This window comes from Arvicanthis niloticus, chromosome 30 (genome assembly GCF_011762505.2).
Source record: "Arvicanthis niloticus isolate mArvNil1 chromosome 30, mArvNil1.pat.X, whole genome shotgun sequence".
Lineage (NCBI taxonomy): Eukaryota > Metazoa > Chordata > Mammalia > Rodentia > Muridae > Arvicanthis > Arvicanthis niloticus.
Window position 1 is genome coordinate 17,049,141 of NC_133438.1, and position 21,525 is coordinate 17,070,665.

A 21,525-nucleotide genomic window follows, 5' to 3' on the forward strand; every position below is an offset into this window, starting at 1 on the left:
CTGGTCCTTGTCACTTAAGATATTGATTACATGGCAAGCCAAATAATTATTCAGAAAAACTGACTATTTGCTGAATTCGAATTTAAGCCTCTGAAAAACAAGTCTTCCAGCACTAGAATTTTTTATCATGAAATTATAATAATGACTATATTGTGATCAATATTCTTATGATAATATAAATATCAAGGGGTGTGGTGTACGAGAAACTGAAAAATTATACTTTATTTTTATAAGATATTTGTCTTCACTTATATATTATTAGAAACATTTTTATCCCTGTCTTTCCACAAAGAAATGTTTAGGGCCATCAATTAACAATCAGAAGGCCATGGTCAAGTGGACTGATTTTCCCTTTGGAGTATTGCTGAGATCTGCTACATAGGTGCTTCCAACAATCGAGCACCTCATTTTTCCTTATGAAATGAATAACCCAATTTATGCTTAATACATTGTCAGCCATCCCAAGTTAGACAGCACTTCCCACAGATTGTCTCACTTGACAGTGCCAGAACCTAGCTAGCATCTTCTTGTATTGCAGCCCGTACTGCCCATTCCGGTCCGAGGGTCAGGGTCTAGCGAGAGAGAGAGAGAGAGAGAGAGAGAGAGAGAGAGAGAGAGAGAGAGAGGATAAAGGGGAAGAGACGCGAAGAATGGAGACAAGACAGAGATTCTGATCAAGTCTCATTTATTGAAGGGAATTCTGAGCTATTTATAGGCTTTTGCCACGTGCCTTGTAGGCGCGTGGATACCACGTGCCTTGCAGGTGTTGATATGACGTAAGCCTTACAGGCGTCTATAGCGTGGACAGCACGTGCACCGCAATGCCTTGCAGGCGTGGATAGCACATGCGCCTTATAAGCATGTATGGCGTAGATAGCACGTGGACAGCACATGAACTGCATGCCTTGCAGGCGTGGCCACCAAGTGCACCTTGCAGCTGGGGGCAGTAAACAGCAACACAAAATATGTGGGATATCAGAGTGTGCTTCAGCTGTTGTAGGCCATTGAAAACCAAATCTTTCATCAGGGTATATGGTTCCAGATGGCTGCAAAGTTGATCTAGCCGCTTTCTGCTAAAGTCGGCTCCCAACATTCTTGTGCTTCTCTCTTATGATATAACTCATTTGGGTGTAGGATATTCCTGTATATCCTAAACACTTTGCTTTAAGGGGTCCCTCAAGCACATTACTCTAGTTTCCGAAGAGCACAGTTTTCAAAACCATGAAGAGTTTTTACAAATGAGTTTTCTTAGAACCTCTTATTCTAACTCTGGGTTTCATTTCCTCTTGGCAAAATGAGTTAACGTTTTCAAAAACACGACATTACACTTAGTAGACAAGACTGATGGCTAGGGCTTGTGGAGCTTCTTGTTGATCAGGAAGAACTGCATCGTGGGCAGAAAAGATCATGGAAATCCCAGCTCCTCTCTATTTATGGTTTAATATGTATGAATGTTTGCCTGTATGTATGTATGTATGTATGTATGTATTGCACCACATAATGCACACAAGGTTCAACAGAAGGTACTAGATCCTTAGGTCCGTTAGAACTGGAGGTGACAACAGTTGTGAGTCATTGTATGGATGCTGGGAATTGAACACAGGGTCCTCTGCAAGAAGGACAGTGTGTGTTCTTCTAATCCATCTCTCCAGCACGGAAATTTTAACTCATAAGTGAATCCATGAGAGAAATTACAAATTGGTTGTGAATTATACACACAAATAACAGAGACCGGAACCACACCTGCAATTTCTCCTCCCACACATTGAATTCATTGAGGACGACTCTAGGGTCCGAATTATAGTTTTAGAACTTTCCAACTTCATGAAATTGTTGGAGACTGGGTCTTAACTGCGTAGACCAGGCTGGTCTGAAACTCACAGGAGATCCATCTGCTGCTGTCTCTCAAGAGTTGGAGTTAAAGGCGTGTGCCACCACACCAACCAGAATTGTATCTTAGAAGTTCAGCTCCTGTTTCATATGATACATATTATCCATTTTAATTTGATTTATATATTTTTTTCTTTTGAGGAAAAAAGAAGAAGCCTTCTTTTTATCAGTGACGATAAGTTAAGACAAAAAGTTAACTTGGTATTTTATTTTATAAAATATATTTATTGAGTGTACAATAAATGTATGATTGATATCTTCATGGCTAACTAGGAAGGGGCAGAGGGGGAAAAGAGACCACGTGCCATTGCCGGGTGAGCTATACAGGTGATATCCCACACATGATGTAATCCATTGACAGTCAGGACAACTAGCTTTGATGATCATTAGGTGAAGAATTACATACTGTCCATAAAACAGCTAGAACAATGTCTAACCTGTGGTAACACCCCATTGTGTTATCTCCTTCTGTGAGAACTAGGTGATGGAGCCTTTCACACTTTGAGGGTGAAGACAAGTGCTGAGTTTGTAAGCAATTTCAAACTCAGGCATGAAATGCTTTGAAATTTTAAAAATCATCACAGGTTAATCTTTCTGGGAACTAATACCTACCTAGGCCCATTTTCCTGACTGACAGGAGTTGATATCCTTGCCCGTTTTTTCCTCCCCCACACTCTTTGCCAATAGAAAGAAAGCTTTCACTATGCTTCAGGCTAATTGAAAAGTATCCCGGGAAAAGCCCTGCCCTGTGAAATGGATATGTCATCTTGTGGTTATATGTGGTCTACCATCATAGAGTCAACCGTATTTCCTTCATGCTATCTTATCTCACAGCATTGGAGTCTGGCAGTCCCTTGTACTATCTCCCTGATTATTTAGCCCATTACTACCTGGAAAGGCACCCCTGCATATTATGCTTGTGGATAGTACTCATCTAGAATGATAGGGATGGAGGTGACAAGCATCTGGGCTTATCAATATCAGTGTGTTCAAATGGGACAAGTCCCTGCAACATTGATGCCAGGCCTTTTAGACAAGCACAGCCCATGGGGATTGACACTCAACAAGTTGGTTGCATTCTTCTTAGTCCTTTTATTTCTGCTAGAAAGTGAGCGTGGCACTTCCAGAATTCTGGTAGAAATGAAAAGTTCTGATAAGGTTCTTAGGAAATTGAAGAGAAGTGAGCTGAGAAGGAAGAAGGCAGAGTAAGAGAGAGTGGTTCCTGCAGCAACGGGAATGCCAGCGTGCTCAAAGCTATACACAGTCAAAAGTATAGGATAAATCAACTGGGCACTGACCTGTATTTAAATGGAAAATGCGTTCTCCACACCCCAAGTGGAACCCGTCTTATTTCCCACCAAAGAGCTCACATACAAGGAGTTAACATGATTCAGTGTCTCAGCAAATACAGCAGCAGGCATTGTATACATCAGGACATGGAAACCAGTGCTGGAAAAGTACCTATTTAGTATTCACCCACAGAGATCAGCAAAGGCAAGCATCAGATGGGACTTCAGCCCACACTTATTAGCAGGATCATTGACTCATGAAGGAAGGAAATTACACAATTTTTAGCATGACTCATCACTTGCTGCTCGTTTCGATAAATGCAGTTGAAATCTCTGCTCTCCAGCTACCTAAACTCAAAGTCCACTGACCAAGAAATCATACATTGCCTTAGATTCGGTAACGTGTTTCCAAGTGTCAGCCCTGCGTGGGAATTAGAGATGACCACTGCTTTACTCTGACCTGAACGTTTAACTAAGTGGTAAGATTCGCAGGACAGCTGACCTGTCTCCCTGTGACTGTGGCTCCAGGGAGTGTGGCTACTTCAAGCTACTTCAGCAACAAATACACCACTCCAGTAGGCTCCCCGAATCCCTGTGTGCCTAAGAACTGTCACCAGCAAAGCAGAAACAAATCACCCTATCCTTTATCCCCTATCCCCACCATGTACTACATGTACTATGAACCATCACCACCAGATGGCAGAAGTGTAACATGTTGAGATTGATGAGCCTCTCTTGAGGCTGATTTTTTTTTAAAAAAAAATACTATTATTGCTGCTGTTGTTTTAGCATTTTTTTTAAAGAGATTCTTGTTTCCAAAACACAGGAAAAGAGTATCCTTGGGCCCAGAGATGATGCTTATACCTCTAGCTTATGTGATTGTGCTATATATTGACATAGGAGTCAAAAGGACCTGGACTAAATTTTCTTTCTCTCTTCTAACGGATCGTGTTTCTGAAATGACTGTCTAGAAAATCTGATAATGTGTTCAAGGTATGGGGGATTGCTGCTCGGCTGTGATCCTGTTCAAGACCTGTCCAGTTTACCAACAGGCGAAGTCATGGTATTCAGCTATCACATGACATTCCAAGACTGAAGCTGCCCACAACATAGCACCAATAAAACAGCTCTTACTCATAACTGCCATCCAATCATTCTAAAAGCCGTACTAGGATATATTAGATAGATAGATAGATAGATAGATAGATAGATAGATAGATAGATAGATAGATAGACATATATATGTATGTATATGTATATACATATGTATATATACATACACATACACATACATATATATATATATATATATACACACACACACATATATATAATATTAGCATCTTATTTGGTGACTGGCTAAGCGGCCATGGCAGCACTAACAGCAGCATTACCCACAGGTAGATTTCTTCAGCCTGAACATTATTGTTCCCTAATTCCATGGCATCCATTGGTGTTTTTAGTGTCTGTTTTCAGAGGTAAAGGTTTAGAGATGTTTTGATGAAATTCTGTTCCCAAGAACAACACATAGAATTCTCTCGGAGAATTCTAAGGAAAGCTACATACTACAGTATTTGTGGAGAATGATTCTTGTTCTATTACTAGCCTTTGAGGGCCAGGACATTAAGCCACAGAAGGCTTTCCATTTGGGCTTTCTTTGTTGGCCATGTAATAGTGAAGGCATTGCTGTGTGTTGTGAATAGATTATTCTGCCCTGCCCACTGGGCTTTTACATAGATGTGTGAATTTCAGCCAGTCTCCCTTTTGTAACTGACCATCTTCTGGGAGGCAAAAAAAGGAACTACCTCCATAAAGACCAATTTTATAGCTTTCCTGAAACACTTTTAAGCCCTGTTACCTGCTGTGGCATAATGTAGGTCGCCTTTGACCAAGCTCAAGAGAAAAGAGAATGAGGCTTTTCCTCGCATAAAGATGTCTCCAGTGCTGATGAGTCAAGTCTGAGGTACTCTGTTAAAGAACACTCCTCATCAAAAGCCTGCCCTAAGCTGTTTTGGAGGACCTGCCTAGTCAGCAGTGGCTGGGACTGCCTCCCTCTCTCAGCTATTAAACTCAGATCTGAAAAGCAGATGCCTTCATGCCAGGGTGCATGTTATTGTTATGAATTCTCCCACAACCCAGGTCCTAAACGACTTCATCATCTAGCCTGTGAAAACAGAGAGTGGGGAAAAGGCTTGTGGCTTTGTCATTTGGGGAACTTTATTTCTTGAGCCATGCATTACATAGTCCAAGTCGCCAAGCTTGGTTATGTGATTGGTGAGGCCGTGCATAAAGGGAAAATGCAGGGCCCCCTTCATCAAACATTATTATGAATTTCCAGGTGGTGACAGCATAGCCTTAGAGTGAGTGACTGCACATCTGCGTACCTAGCTGTCTGGCTCGAGCACCCTAGGAAGCTGATCTTTGAACAGCAGCAGGGGAAATGGTGTATAGTGGGTTGCGTTTAAAAAAAAAAATTACATGTGCTAGTTGCCTAGCAACTAGCTAAGGCCCTGAATGGGCTGACTTGCAGGTTTCAAGATACACCATCTTGAAATTCTGAATTTACAGCAACCTTCTAGTGGACTGATAATTTCCAAGGAAAAACACTGTGGTGAGAAATGAAAATGGGGAAGCAAAGGGGAACAGACTTTTCTACCCTTGTAATCCAAGTAGCTAGCCCAGAATTCTCTCTGTTCCACCTTCCAAGAATAAAACCAGGGAAGTAAATGTGCAATTTCCCCAGAAATATAAACAATGTTTTCCTTAGAAAATAAGGAAAATATAAATGCATCTATACATTTTTTTAACATGTTTCTTTAGCAATTCCAAGATATTACTAAGGAAAACTAGTTCGAATTCACTGAGTACTTCATAAGCACCTATTGTTCTGCAGATTACAGAGATGAAAAAGAGGCAGGATTTAGTGTTAGAGAATTCTGCATCGTTCAAGGTCAGGAAGGAATACATAAGATACACTCTGACAGCAACACCACCTGTGTACAGGTGTCCATGATCTCACGTCCTGTCCTTGGTATTTCTCAGGGCCCTTGTGTTGCAGAATCAGAACCAGCTCTTCTGACTGGGAGCAAGCAGTTTGGGCTTTCCAGAAACAGCCACATCGCTATTGCTTTTGACGACACCAAAGTTAAAAACCGGTATGTGTTATTCTGCAACACAAGTACGGATCATCGAAGCACTCAATATTCACATTTAGTCAAGTCTAATCAATTATGTGTAAAATTCCTGGTGTTAGAGGTTTGTTTTTTAATTCACTGAGTAAAGTAAAAAATAGAACTCTGTCTTAAACTCAATGTAGGAGATTCATAACCCTAGACAGTACCTCTGCTTCAGATTTCGCTCCCTCACATGTATCCTTGCAGAAAACCACTTTGTCTTAGCCTAATGGTGCACTCGGTCTCCTGTTTTTCTTTCCACATTTGTATTCTGCAGCCTCACCGTTGAGCTGGAAGTGAGAACTGAAGCTGAATCAGGCTTGCTTTTCTACATGGCTCGGATCAATCATGCGGATTTTGCTACTGTTCAGCTGAGGAATGGCTTCCCCTACTTCAGTTATGATTTGGGGAGTGGGGACACAAGCACCATGATCCCCACCCGAATCAATGATGGCCAGTGGCACAAGGTAACAATCATGGGGTGCGGGGGGTCTTTTAAGAAGGGTCCCGGAGACAGCCATGGACTGTCTCCATGGCTACCAGAACCGTTGTGCCAATGCAGACCCTAACTCTAGAGTTACAGAAGTATGGCAAAAACTAGACAAATGGCCAGAGGTGTGTGCAAAGGCCACAGCCTGAAAACATGTCTAGACGTGAGTGATTTGTCACTTATGGGCTTGCTGTGATACTACAGAGTCCTGCCATTGGTACTGGATTTGTGGCTCCCAAGCAACTGTCAACAAACCCGGCTCAGGCCATACAGATGGCTCCAACAGTTTAATCGGGAATGAGAAGACAAGAGAGTGCTTTCGTCAGGAGGCTTCCGTACTCAGCTCAGAGAAACAATGCTTGTTCCAAGACTGTACGTTTTTCTCTGCTAAGAAAACAATAAGTAGCCAAAGTATAAGCTGGAAACATTAAGATGGGCCCTAAGACTTTCCTCTCACCCAAGCACACACTGATCTGAAAATTAGAAAATTGAAAAATCTCTGCAAGACCAAGTACAGTGGCCTCAAGGCACCATTTCCACCAAAATTCATTGGCAACAACTTTAAACGTTGGCCTTACACCCAGAACCTGGTGCTATTGTGGGCACAGAAGGCTCATTTGCCAACTTACTCCTCTTTGGCATGACTGCAGGTAGATAATATGTACCCTGATTAAAATAAACTCTCAAAATTTGTCTCTGCACCTGTGATAGCATATTAAGTAAAGTTTCCCTAGGTAGACCAATAAAATGTTTAATTTTTAGAGTGCAGTATTATCAGATGTTGCATTTGATATATTAAGCTGCTTTATCTTGTCGTGTTGGAGAGAGAGCCAACAAACGGAAGAAAATAGAATTACAATATAAATCTCAAGCCAATCAGTTTGTTACCCTGGAAATAAGACGTGAGATATTTTTGGCTTGGGAAAAAAAACTGTAGCAAATGCGGCTCCTCTGTCAGTTTCTTCTGTTTTCCCGCTAATAGAAGAGTAAATACAACATTTGAGGAAAAAGATAGACATATTGATGGACCACCAAGTTGAGATTAGGAAACACCATTTATGTAGGGTAATTAGCCTTAATAATAAGGACAGATTTTATTTGTAAAAGTTTTTTTTTTTTTTTTAAAAAAAAACCTACTTCCTAAATTAAAATAAATGTTTTTTAAAATGTGGTGCTGTACTGTTCTAACCCTGTTATAACTTGTTTTTTTCCAGCATTCTTATGCCCCAGCATTTAACGGTCTACGTCATTCTGGGACTAAATGCAGACTTCCCAGGTCTTGCGTTTCTTCCCTCTCTCATAACATCCCTGTCATGAGTTCACAGATCTTGGGTTTCTATCTCCCTCCCTGGCTTCAGACCAGTCAGTCAGCTGCTACAGGAATAGCAGTGTCCCTCCCTGCCCCAATCTTCCCACCCGGAATGTTGCATGAGGAGGGCTACCATGCATACATAAAGATGTATTAGGAGCCCAGGGTATACTCATCCAAATTAATACAGTACTGAAGGGAGAGCTGGGAACCAAGCTCAGTGATGTGTACTTACACCAGTGCTGGAGACGCTGGGGTGATAGGGTCTTGAATTCAAAGCCAACCTAGGCTATGTAATAAGACCTTAATTCAATAATCATGATTATAATAATCAAGACATGTATTTTGCCGCTATCTTAGCTCAAACCAGAGCTGTCAGTCTACAAAGTACCTTAATGGACATCTACCTCTGAGGCTTATAACCACTAAGCTATGTTTGAAATCTTATCTAAAACTTACTCAGAAAAGAAATTGCATTCAAAGACAGAATTTGATATGCTCTGTGAAACGTATTTACCTTCTCTTGTATTATGGACTTAGCACCTAAGTGATAGCATTTTCCCTTGGAACTACCAGAAAAATTCTTTGTGCTCTGGCTTTGTTCAGGATTGACATTGATGATGCCTCCTCATTTTGTAGATTAAGATTATGAGAGTGAAGCAGGAGGGAATTCTTTACGTAGATGGTGCCTCCAACCAAACCGTCAGTCCTAAGAAAGCCGACATCCTGGATGTTGTGGGGATTCTGTACGTTGGTGGATTGCCGATCAACTATACCACTCGCAGAATTGGTCCAGTGAGTGTTTAATTCCTTGTTGGTTATTTGGTAGAGTTAGTGGCTTGTGCATAAATTTGTGTGTGTGTGTATCTCTATCTCTGTCTGTCTCTATCTCTCTATATCTATCTTCTGATGTCCCATGTTTCAGGATTAACTACTTGTGTGGGAAAATATGTATTTAGAGAAATGTAGGAGGTCATCTAGGTAGCTTTTATGAGAAATCACATCACAGAACACTGATCTGGACTCTGATATCCAACATCCTTAGTTTAAATATCTACTTAAGATTAACTAGATATTTACACCTTCCATATGACCCAAGGAAATCATTTCACTTCTCTTTAAATGAACTCCTTCTTTTCAAAACGTAGCCATGAGAATACCAATGGAATAAAAATTCTGTAATGATTAAATGAGATGATATATGTAAGGTATTTGGAAAACCACTAGGCATATGGGAAGCACTGAATCTGAAGGAATGTGAAGACGATGATATTCATGTCGTCCTCTTAGAACCCTTAAAAGATGTGGAACTTAATGAGTAGGTACAAAATTCTTAATTTTAGGTTTTAAGATATTAACAACTGTATAAATTGGTATTTACCAGTTAAGTCTTGTAAATTTGACTTATGTCCTCATTTACTTTGGAAAGGTCTATGCTGAGAAGTACATGGTACTGGGGGTTTTAGTGACTGCATTACAAAGAAGTGTGACAGATTTCTCTGTTGAATTAATTACCTAATAAAGCCATATGGTGGGTTCCTGCTACCCACTCCAGTGGTAAATGAAAGATACACACACACAACCTTTATATTTTGATATTCCTTAAACAGTACAATAGCTGGGCCACTTCCTAATCTCCATGCAGTTAATCCACCTCCTGACAATAATCCCTAGTTATTACTTACCAAATTCTATATTTTACCTTGGCTACTCTGGACCCAGTTGGAAACCCTCTGGGTTATGCTCTCCTGGCCCCTTCACATGGCGGCTATGACTCTCTGCCCTCCACTCTTCTCAGGCATGGTTTCTCCTTTCCTCCACACTCTCCTGGCAAGGCAAGATCTCCTCTCCTTCCTCCTTCCTCTAGTCTCAAGCCTGGGAAATCCTAAAATCCCACCTTTGTCTGCCCTGCCCAGCTATGGGTTATTGGCATTGTTATTTACCAATCAGAACCAACTGAGGGCAGGTTCCAAGAAGCTATGTGCAGACACTCATGTAAGCAGTTTGGGGGAAAACAATTAGCATTTGTAATACAAGCAGCTACACCTCTCCACTTGATTAGCAAGCATCATTGGAATGCGCTCTCTCTCTCTCTCTTCTCTCTTCTCTCTTCTCTCTTCTCTCTCCTCTCCTCTCCTCTCCCCTCCCCTCCCCTCCCCTCCCCTCCCCTCTCCTCTCTTCCTTCTCCTCCTCCTTCTCCTCCTCCTCCTCCTCCTCCTCCTCCTCCTCCTCCTCCTCCTCCTCCTCCCTCTCTCTCTCTCTCTCTCTCTCTCTCTCTCTCTCTCTCTCTCTCTTTGTGTGTGTGTATTTGTATGAATAATATAGATCACCCTTTTCATAACTATGGGGAGTTCTACCTACCTATCAAAAATAAGAATCTGGAGTGATGGTAGCAAAAATGATCAACTTGAATTTCTAAAGCCAATGGACTATGATCAGAGCATAAGATTAAGTTGGTTCTAAATTCCGTTATTTCTAACATATTTTATACAAACCTTCACATTTTGCACATGCATTTTCTTAGGGGCGGGACCGTTGCTTTCATTAGATTTCTGTTCCAAAGACAGTAGAACCGATCCAAACTTAATTGTCTTTTTTCTTTTTAAATAGAAATCGAAACATAGATCACAACCGAATAAATTGATAGTAAGGTTAACAAATTATTTGTAGAAATGTGAAATTGGGAATATACGAGACAAGTCAAAAAGTGACCATCCTTACATGGAGCTCACAGCTCTGGCAAGTCAATAGGTACATGCTATGTGACCAGGTCCTCAGAATATCAGGTCATCGTGGTCCCAGCTAAATGCATCCCAGCAGACAAGCTTGATGTTGGAATTCTATCCCCTGTGCTGTGAAGCCTGGGGTACAGAGGTCCAGGGCCAGGTAGCTTTGAGCTATGTTCTAGGACAACTAGCTAATGACTATGTGCAGTGTACCCCAAGTGGTTATGCTACACATAGAGACAAAACATTGCTAAACTTGGCATCTGTTCCTTCTGACCTGAATGCTCAGGTGACCTACAGCCTGGATGGCTGTGTTAGGAATCTTCACATGGAACAAGCCCCTGTTAATCTGGACCAGCCTACCTCCAGTTTTAACATTGGGACGTGCTTTGCAAATGCAGAGAGGGGGACTTACTTCGATGGAACTGGTTTTGCTAAAGCAGGTGAGCTACTTCTGCTTCTTTCTTTTCTGTTGAATATTCATGACATATAAATGCTGACTTCTTGCCTCTGTCAAAAATAATAGTTCCCCCAGGGTCCTGAGCTATTATTCTTTATTTAAAACAAGCATTAGTTTCTATCACTAACAAAAGCTACCTCTAAAATATTCACATATAGTTAGTGGGGGCAGAGGCTGTAGTCAATGGTAAAGCACATAGCTAGCAGCATGGTTGAGGCCCTAAGTTCTGTCTCTAAGAGACAAAGCAAACCAACAACTACACCAAAAATTCATATGTGTGATTCTGCTGAAAGGCTGTTTGGAGAGTCTGTGCTATTTCCTTCAGTGGAGAACAATATCAGCAAAATGAACCTAACTATACAAGAAGGCTCACAAGGAATGTTCTGCTTTTCAGTGTTCTCTGTCTAACTTTCATTCTTCTTTGAAAAGACCTCTCAGGGTTCCATTTCATCACAGACAAGCATGCACGCATGCAAACACCTACATACACACAGGCACAGTAGTACCCATTTGTTTTTGATAGTGACAAAGAATACCATTATGCCTGGCATTAAGTATCACTTTCCAATATAGGTCTGCATCACTGAAATTGAACATCACATTGGAAAGGAAAATAAGAAGTAATCTCTGTTCACATAAAACCCCTTACATTAATTTCTGTAAGAGAATATTCAGGACCATGAGTCACACATATTTGTTCATTAGGAAAACAATAAGGAGCAGGTAATTTGTGGATGCTAATTATAAGAAATGGGAAAATGAGATGTAATTTCTGCCTTTAGAAGTATGTTGTCAATAATAAAAATTCAATTTTGGGAGAAATCACAAACAGGAAAAAAGTAATTTTTTTAAATACTGTAAAAGATATACAGTATTCTGCAGATTTACAAGGAAGATTAATTTCGTTTGGAAGTCAGAAAAGGTTTTATAGAGAAACAGATATTTGAGCAAAGCTTTATTATACGAGTTGACTACTTCTATGCAGAGTTTTGAAGTGAACATTAGAGTCTTCTAACACGGGCTAGGGTGAAAACCCACCTCGGCAGAGGCAGAATTCTGAAAAACAGGGATGTGTCAGATGTAGAAACACTGGAGGCTACGACATCACCCAGAAGTCATGTCATGTGCTGCCAAAGTCAAAAAGTTCCCCAAGATGTTTGCAAATCCCCAAGTGGCTGCGATGGTGTTCTCTTAGCCGGGCTTCAGTTTCTGTGTCTGATGTGTTTACTTGTCATCCTACATCCTACCTACTCTTGGTATTGGACCAAAACCAGGAACAACAACAGCAGCAACAGCACTCACATCTCTGATTTCCAGCAGCTCTTCCCATCCCTTCCACTCACAGCGGAATACAACTTACATAAAACCAGACGTCAAGACAAGAGGCTGAGTATCTCTGTTCGTAGAAGTCATCCAGCCACCAATGCTGGACATCATCTCATCTCACCACTGTTTCATCAGCTGAAATGCCTTATGTTGTTGGGGTCCACACTAGCCCCACGTTGGGGCAGCCAAAAACGTCGCAGCCCAGGCAAAATGTTGAGGCCCGGGCCAACCCACATTTGGGCGGCCACTGTATCCCGGCCCAAGCTGCCGCTCTGGTCTGCGGGTCGGGGTTCAGCAAGAGCGAGGGTGAGGGCAGACTCTACCTAATGTCTGATGTGTCTGATTCGTCTGATCTCAGTAGTCTCATGTCTGGTTCTGTCTTCTATAGTCTGATTCTGATCTGTTCTGTCTCTGCCTTCTATATGTCTCACTTCTAAGCCACGCCTCTAAGTTATACCTTTAATCATGCCCTTAGGTCTTGTCTCTAACTCTGATCTCTATACTTCTAAGTCATACTCTTAAGTCACACACCTTTAATCTCACACACCTTTAATCTCACACACCTTTAATCCCAAGGTATCTAAACCAAGATTATCGGAGTGTTCTCAGCTGTTGTAGGCTATTGTAATCCAAGTCTCATGTCAGGGTATATGGCTCAAGATGGCTGCAAAGCTGATAGCAGCTTTCTGCTAAAAGTCGGCCCCCAACATTACATCATTCCTTTCTCCTCTTTACCTCTCACTTGCCGTTTTATTTTCCAAAACAGTTCAACCCTTCTACCCTGTACTTTAAATTTTTGCTTCAAATCTATCCAACATTTTCTGTGCAAACTCATCAGTTTTCACAGGAGAACAAAAAGTCTAGCACATCATAAGCACTGCCCTTCACTCAGGACAGTTGAGGTCACATGTAGCATTTATGGTCCACATGGTAAATAGAAAGCATAAGGAGAACTTTCTTGAGTGCTTTCCCAATATTCTGTGGAGTTCATGTACTCTTAACTGCTCTTAGGAAATAATTTTATTACTAAGAGAAATATCTTAACTTCCTATATAAGGCCTAAATCTGAGTCAAATATTAAAATGTCTAATGAAAAAATTAGCTGAATTAAATAGAAAAGATTATGTCCTAGAATCTTTCCATAAAAAATTACATTTGCAACCTTTTATTTAATAAAATATTTAGGACTTTCTGAACTCACTCCAATCACCGTAATGCCATTTAGAGTATCTCAATTAAATTTTACTGAGTTTTCATTGAAATGCTTTCCTTAGCCCAGCAGACTTTGGAAATCCTCCTACCTGGCCTCGGGAGCCTTTGATTCAGTCCTAGTGTGTGCTCATTCATTTGGTAGTCCTAGTGTGTGCTCACTCATTTGGTAGTCCTAGTGTGTGCTCACTCATTTGGTAGTCCTAGTGTGTGCTCACTCATTTGGTTATCCAATGATTAAAGCTCCGCTGTGTGCCAGATTCCTAGACAGTACCAAGACTAAAACTATGAGCAGTCTGAAGTCCTGGCCTCTGGAATCAGCAACCAACACTGTAAAGTACACAGCTGGGGAAGCCACAGATTGAAATTAATTTACCGCCAAACTCTAATCAATAATTTTTCCCCAGTTGGTGGGTTCAAAGTTGGATTGGACCTTATTGTGGAGTTCGAATTCCGTACCACAAGACCCACTGGAGTCCTCCTGGGAGTCAGCAGTCAGAAGATGGATGGAATGGGTGTTGAAATGATTGATGAGAAGGTGAGTGAATATCTGTGTGTTCTCTCCTGACACTGGCATCCTACTCAAAGCTCTGGTTTGAGGTCTTGCCAGTTTCTTCACTATAAAAGGGCTAGGTTCCATATTCTCATCCTTCTGGGTCATCACAATCCATGTACACTTTTATCACACCTGTTCTGTGCACCACCATACTTTAAGTGTGTGAATCCTACACGCACCGCAGCTGTGTTGACCAACTGGGGACCAAGTAGTTTTGGATGCCCAGCTTTCAATGTGATGCTCCAAGGACATTTGCATCCTAGTCGACAAAATTACCGGTGCAGTGAGAAAGGAGGCGACTCAGGTAATCTGAAATCAGCCTGCCTCTTACATCATCCCTATATCACAGAGACCAGCAGCATACCAGTTCCTGTTCACTTAAAAACACTCAGATGCTCTCCTCAGAAAAGCAAACAGAGACAAATGTACAACCAATAACCTAATCATAAATAACTCCTTATCCATGACTGACCATGGACGGCAACCTCGGGGAGACTGATTGTATTCTACAATATAGAAAGCAAGTTAAAAGAGGAGAGCAAGCAAGAGATTTCATGGGTTTTCTAACTGGCTTATGCATAAAGATTGTGTGTCCAGTGTGCTTATATTTCCCACCTTGGAGTGGTGCTCAAGAAAACTGATCTAAAACAAACATTTCTTGCCACTCTCTCCTTCTTGTCGCTCGAACCATCCCATAAACAACAGAAAAAAACATCTGGGTGCTTATAAGGCAAAATGGATGAAAAAAATGAACAGATCGACAAACTTCCCTATTTTCTCATGAGTTTTCAAAGCCTACATTCCTTGTGTCTCTCTCAGATTTTCTTGCTTGCTTGTAGTCTTTCACCATTCACATGTCTGTCACACTGTCATGTGATTTCCCATAAGGCTCTTTAAAGAATACAATGTCATTTTTACAAACTCCACTCAGTGTTCCAAACACTAATATTTACAATACTATATGTTTTGCAAGTTTCACCAAGCCCTATTTATCTTTTTTAAGCAAAACATTTCTTCTGTCTACCTTGTCAAGTACACTGCCTAGCTGACTAATGTTTTTAATATTTCAACATGTTCCTTTCTTTCATCAGCTTCAAAAGAATTCTGATGTCTCAAATTTCAGGGATCTTGCCATGTTACTAAAACAGATTTTTCTCATTTAAACAAGAATTTCTAATCAAGTTTTTCCTTGTTGGGAATTTAACTGGCCTTCTGGCTCGGGTCTTTGGCACCTGTGACATGAAACGTGCCCCAAAAAGTAATTTATGTGACTCTCAATCATCTATATAAAATGAAAACCATGCAGGAGAAAGAAAAACACAATTAAGGCATCAAAAGCTTAAATTTATAAACAATACTTTAAAGTATATTTGAAAGCCCATTAATGAGTAGCTTGAAGCAGCATCTCCCCACCAAGAGTTCTCATACTCCAAAATGATGTGTTGCCGAAAACTTTGTGTGAATTAGGTTCTGTTTTGGTTCAGGATGCAAGCGTTTTTTTTTGTTTTTGTTTTGTTTTTTTTCTGAACCACCACCACATACCTTGACAAGTAACACAGAAGTGTCCAAGAGCAAAGAATATGGCTTGTTCCTGGCTTCCAAGCTTTAACTTTGCATTTCAACTTTTCTCTAGTGTGTGTGTGTGTGTGTGTGTGTGTGTGTGTGTGTGTGTGCGCGCACGCGTGCATGTGTACAAGTGTCCACACACATAACAATGGCCACAGGACAGCATGTAGCGCTGCTCCTGAGGAACTGGCCGCCTTACAGTTCGAGACACTATCTGTTGCTGGTTCAACATACAACAAGCCATGTAAGCAGGGTGGTCAGGGAACCCCAATCTACCTCCCTTATGCTGAGATTCTGAACCCATGATTACCACATTCAGATTTTTTGCATTGGTTCTGGGAACCAAATTAAGAGCTTCAATTTAAGTTGAAACCAAGTGCTTCAATGGTGCCCGTTATTTCTGTCCTGTGATGCTGATTACTTGCATAAAGTTATGGTTATGATTATTTTCATAACTAATGGTAATCTAAAGCTCACCTTCCATGCCACCCTCTCTTCCCTTTATTCCTCAAACCTTCTTATAAACCGTAGAGTAAAACACCCAAAAACTCAGAGACAAGAATGAGCACACGAGTAGATAAGCAGAATACTTGATAAGGAATACTCAAATAAACTACCTGGTTTAAAGTGTGCAGGGGCTTGTGTTCTCTGCATGTCAAGCACTTTACTAGTTGAGCTATTTCTCCAGACCAAACGTTGTTCAGTGTTTGCAAAAGGTTGAATAGGCCCTGGTTGTGTTCACTTTAGCCTCTGGCTTCATTGTGTGGGCTGTGAAGCTCTCCTCTACTGAAACCACTGGTGACAGCTCCTTTTCCTACGTTCTAGCTTATGTTCCATGTGGATAATGGCGCTGGCCGATTCACTGCAGTCTACGATGCTGGGATCCCAGGCCATATGTGCAATGGACGGTGGCATAAAGTCACTGCCAAGAAGATCAAAAACCGCCTTGAGCTGGTGGTAGATGGGAACCAAGTGGATGCCCAGAGCCCAAACTCAGCATCGACATCGGCAGATACAAACGACCCTGTTTTTGTTGGAGGTTTCCCAGGTGAGCGCTAGTTGTTCCAGCAAATGTGTCTTTTGCTGCTTATGTTTGTGGTTTTAAACATTTATATTTGTATAACCATGTCCATGAATGTGTACTTCAGGCCACTTGCTTCTAAGCTTTAGAGTCTCCTTCCATAAATAACACTTGGTCTAAAATTTCCAGTCTGTAAATTGAGAGGACTATTTATTTAAACCACATGAGACTGAAATTTTCATAATTGCCCTCAAGGTTTTATCCAAGGGGAGGCTAAAGCTAAAGGAAATGAATCTGCCTTATAAAAGATAGAAAGCATTTAACAGCAGTTGAAGCCAGGATTGGGAGGGGTTTTTTTTTTCCTGGTTTTAAAATGAATGTATCAGAGGAATTACAAAATGCCATCCGACTTATTCCCTCTGGTTCTGGAATTCTCCAGGTTAAATGTAGCTAATTTCCCACATAGATTATTAAAGAGTTTATATTCATATTACAAGAAAACCCAAGCAATAAATCTGCATCAAGAAAACAGCCAATCAGTACATTAAATTCAGCATATGGGCTCCAGAGTTACCTAAAAAGCCAGAGCAGGAGCTGCTGAGCGATGAGTCCAGTTGTGCCATAAGCATTGGAGAACACAGCCTCCTGGAGTAAGCTTTTAGCATTTTGGAAGAAGAGTTTATCATTGCTTCTCAGGCAGAAGGGTTTTGTGTAAGAAGAGAGAGTTCAGTGTTCCGCATAGGTTAACAGGACAAAATATTTCAGAGGGGACAGATGGTCTCCTACCAGAGTTACTTTTGGCTTTTCCATTCTAAAAGTCATATTATGTGCATACGTGTTTTGTCAGCATGTGTGTCTGTGCACACTGTGCATGGCTGCTTCCTGGGAAAGCTAGAAGAAGGCATCAGATCCCCTGGACCTGGAATTAAAGTGAGAGGCATCCTTGTGGGTGCCGGGAATTGAACCCTGGTCCTCTGGAAAAGCAACTAGTGCTCTTAACTACTGAGCCACCCCTCCAGGCCCTGCTTCTGGTTTTTGGCAGAAAGATCCACAACTGTGCACTTTTTAAACATTAATAAATTTTTTGAGATATATAAATAAATACTTCTATCAGGAACAAACTCATAATATTTGAGGGAGACAGTGTACCTCTTCACCAACAGGCTATGAAGCAAGATTCTCCCAAGGACCTAGCAGGCTGGAGGAGAGAAGTGTCTCTATTTACTGCTCTAGTTGGGGACATAGATGTGGGAAAGCAGGGCCTAGAAATGAGCGAGAGTAAAAAATTATGTGGCCGGGCAGTGGTGGCACACACCTTTAATCCCAGCACTTGGGAGGCAGAGGCAGGTTGATTTCTGAGTTCGAGGCCAGCCTGGTCTACAGAGTGAGTTCCAGGACAGCCAGGGCTACACAGAGAAACCCTGTCTCAAAAAAAAAAAAAAAATTTGTGATAGCCAGTTTTATTCAGATAATGAGGCAATTTATACTCTGAAGGTCAAGAAGATTCACATGAGTAAGGTATTCAACCACAAGGAGAAGCAGAACATGGCAGAAACACTATTCCATATTAAGGTCAGCTTAAACATTTAACTGAATAACAACAGCAAGCACGAATGAGTAATGTGAAATCAACTGGTCCCATCCTCTCTACCCGGGGGGAGCTCAGACACATTCCAAAAGCAATTCTATGTTTTGAAAAAACTGAAACGGGCTGGAGAAATGGCTCAGTGGTTAAGAGCACTGACTGCTCTTCCAGAGGTCCTGAGTTCAATTCCCAGCACCACATGGTGGCTCACAACCATCTGTAATGGGGTCTGATGCCCTCTTCTGGTGTGTCTGGAGAGAGCAATGGTGCACTCATATACATAAATAAATAAATCTTAAAATAAAAAGAAGAAAAAAAAAAAAAGAAAAAACTGAGGTCACAAGACTCTTCTTGTTCTAATAGAGTGTTCTAACAAACACTCTGAACACAGCTTCATTCCTGAATTGTGTTGCAACAAGCAAGCAAGCCTTGTTAATTAAAAAAAAAAAAAAAATCCATAAGCTTCCAATCAACAGAACATTTTGGGGTTTTATTTTTTTCAGTGTTAGAGCATCCCGTGTCCTAATTTAATATTAGAAGTATTTTATAAGTTTTTTTTGTTTTATTAAATACAACTGTATAAGATTTATTAGGAGGGTTATTGTTGTTTTCTTATGTCTTAGTTAGGGTTTCATTGCTGTGAGAAGACACCATGACCAAGGCATCTCTTCTAATGGAAACCACTTAATTGCGGCTGGCTTACCAGTTCAGAGATTCAGTCCATTATCATCATAGTCAGAAGCATGGCTTTGTCCAGGCAGACATGGTGCTATATAAGGAAGAGTTCTACATTTTAATCAGAAGGAAGCCAGGAGAAAAGAGACTATCTTCTGCATGCAGCCAGGAGGAGGTTCTTCCCCCACTGGGTGGAGCTTGAGCCTTAGGAGACCTCAAAGCCCACTTACATAGTGACACACTTCTTCCAACATGGCCATACCTATTTCAACAAGGCCACACCTCCTAATAATGCCACTTCCCATGGGCCAAGTATATTCAAACCATCACAACTTATTTCCTGATTTATTAATTTTTGAAGCGGGGTTTTTACTGTATAGCCCAGGCTACCCTAGCACTTGGGTTTTCTTTTTCTACCTGCAGCACTTGTACTATAGGAATATACCATCAGACTTAGCTATAATTGGGTAGTTTGATTTTATAACTTTAAATGTGTCTCTACCAAACCAAATCATTTGTTTGAAGTCTCTATACTTTATAATGTAACTCTTAAGAAGCTGATCATTCTCTGCAAGTCTCCAAGCGAAGTCACAGTTTACAGTAGACAGTATTCCAAGTTAACCTCAAGCTAGAGATTTGACTGGAAAATGGACTGTAAGCGCTTGATGTAGCAGTGTTTCGAAAGTAAGGCTGAGAAAGGAGTGGTCGACCTGGTGGTAGGGCGCTTGTTCAGGGTGCACAAGGCTTCTGGGCTGGATCCTCAGCATTTGTAAAGATGAGAAACAAGTAAACCCTCCTGTGTCTTTTCAGGTGGCCTCAATCAGTTTGGTCTGACCACCAACATTAGGTTCCGAGGCTGCATCCGATCTCTGAAGCTCACCAAAGGCACAGGCAAGCCACTGGAGATTAATTTTGCCAAGGCTCTGGAACTGAGGGGTGTTCAACCTGTATCATGCCCAGCTACCTGATAAAGATAAGTTCAATCCTGAGAAGAATTCATCAAACAAGTGTATCAAGTTAAATAATATACACGCCTATCATATTAATAAAACTAATGTGTGCATATACATAAGATTCTTTCTGCATTGTGTCAGACAGTGATAATTCAGACCACAGATTGAATTTTAATTCAAGTTCTCTTTCAAGCTTATGATTATTAAACCAATTATTTCATTCTAAATAATTGCATGCTTTGTATGATTTTAAAGATGAAAGGTAACTGACCATAAAATGAATTTGCAACATGCCCTTGAAGTCATCATTTGCAAACAAAATTTAAAAAAAAAATTCATATAATTTATGGATGCAACTTTAAAAAGAGACAACATCTATGAATACTTCTGCCATCCTCTTCCAAGTATTTTTCTTGTTGCCATTGGCTTTGTGTTCAAGCCGCTGAAATGGAGTCGGTTTTGTGTTTGTGATTGAGAGGCAATCAGGACCTCCAGTTCCTGTGTGTACAAAAGCATTTGCCTAATCCAAGTTCATTATTAGAGCATTTAACTGGTGCTACAAGTGAATATCTTTTTATGCCGGAAGTTAATACTATAGATCAGATTCAGGCCATCGAGCTTGATTACTTGATTTTCTTGTTTGATAATGATTTATAGGCTTCGAGAGGAAGCCAGAGCCAGGCTGCAGAATGACAATGAGGCTTACAGCTCCTACTACTGTATTGAGATCGTGGACTCTAGGTTCATGAGAGGGAGTCACAGCCTACACTCAGATGGAGAGAAAGCCTGCTGAAAGGCATTTGTATTTATCAGGAGACAATCCACCGGAAACTTCAAAGACATTTCCCCCTTGAATCTTTCTGAGATATAGTCTGACCTCACAAATTCATCTCCCATCCAAAAAAGTCTGTTTTGTGTGCGTGTGTGTGTGTGTGTGTGTGTGTGTGTGTGTGTGTGTGAACCAAGATGAGCCAGGATTCTATTCATCAAGTTCAAAAGGAAACATTTCAATCACCTCCTTCAGAAAAAAAAAATTATTGTGATTTAATCATTCAGAACAAGTAAAAGATTGATTCTCACCTTTCCTAATGATGTAACCCTTTAATGTAGTTCCTCATACTATGGTGACTCCCCCATCATAAAATTATTTTCATTGCTATTTCATAACTGCAACTTTGCTACTATTATGAATCATAATGTAAATATCTGATATGCAGGATATCTGATATACCACCCCCATGAATGGGTCCTTTGACTCCCAGAGGGGTTACAACCTGTTGGGAAAAAGAAGCTGGGG

The 21,525-nt window shown here is 40.9% G+C and overlaps 1 protein-coding gene across 2 annotated transcripts in view; it reads left to right on the forward strand.

Annotated features, from left to right (window-relative positions):
- Nucleotides 1-20,508, forward strand: part of Lama2 (laminin subunit alpha 2) — a 572,138-nt gene extending 551,630 nt beyond the window's left edge. For both annotated transcript variants that reach the window (XM_076927972.1, XM_076927973.1), the window contains 7 exons: nucleotides 6,222-6,334; nucleotides 6,630-6,819; nucleotides 8,791-8,946; nucleotides 11,167-11,320; nucleotides 14,280-14,410; nucleotides 16,820-17,042; nucleotides 20,086-20,508. In XM_076927972.1, the coding sequence (XP_076784087.1) occupies nucleotides 6,222-6,334; nucleotides 6,630-6,819; nucleotides 8,791-8,946; nucleotides 11,167-11,320; nucleotides 14,280-14,410; nucleotides 16,820-17,042; nucleotides 20,086-20,243 (1,125 nt within the window). In that variant the 3' untranslated portion in view covers nucleotides 20,244-20,508. The remainder of the gene's footprint in view (nucleotides 1-6,221; nucleotides 6,335-6,629; nucleotides 6,820-8,790; nucleotides 8,947-11,166; nucleotides 11,321-14,279; nucleotides 14,411-16,819; nucleotides 17,043-20,085) is intronic.
- Nucleotides 20,509-21,525: the final 1,017 nt, after the last annotated feature.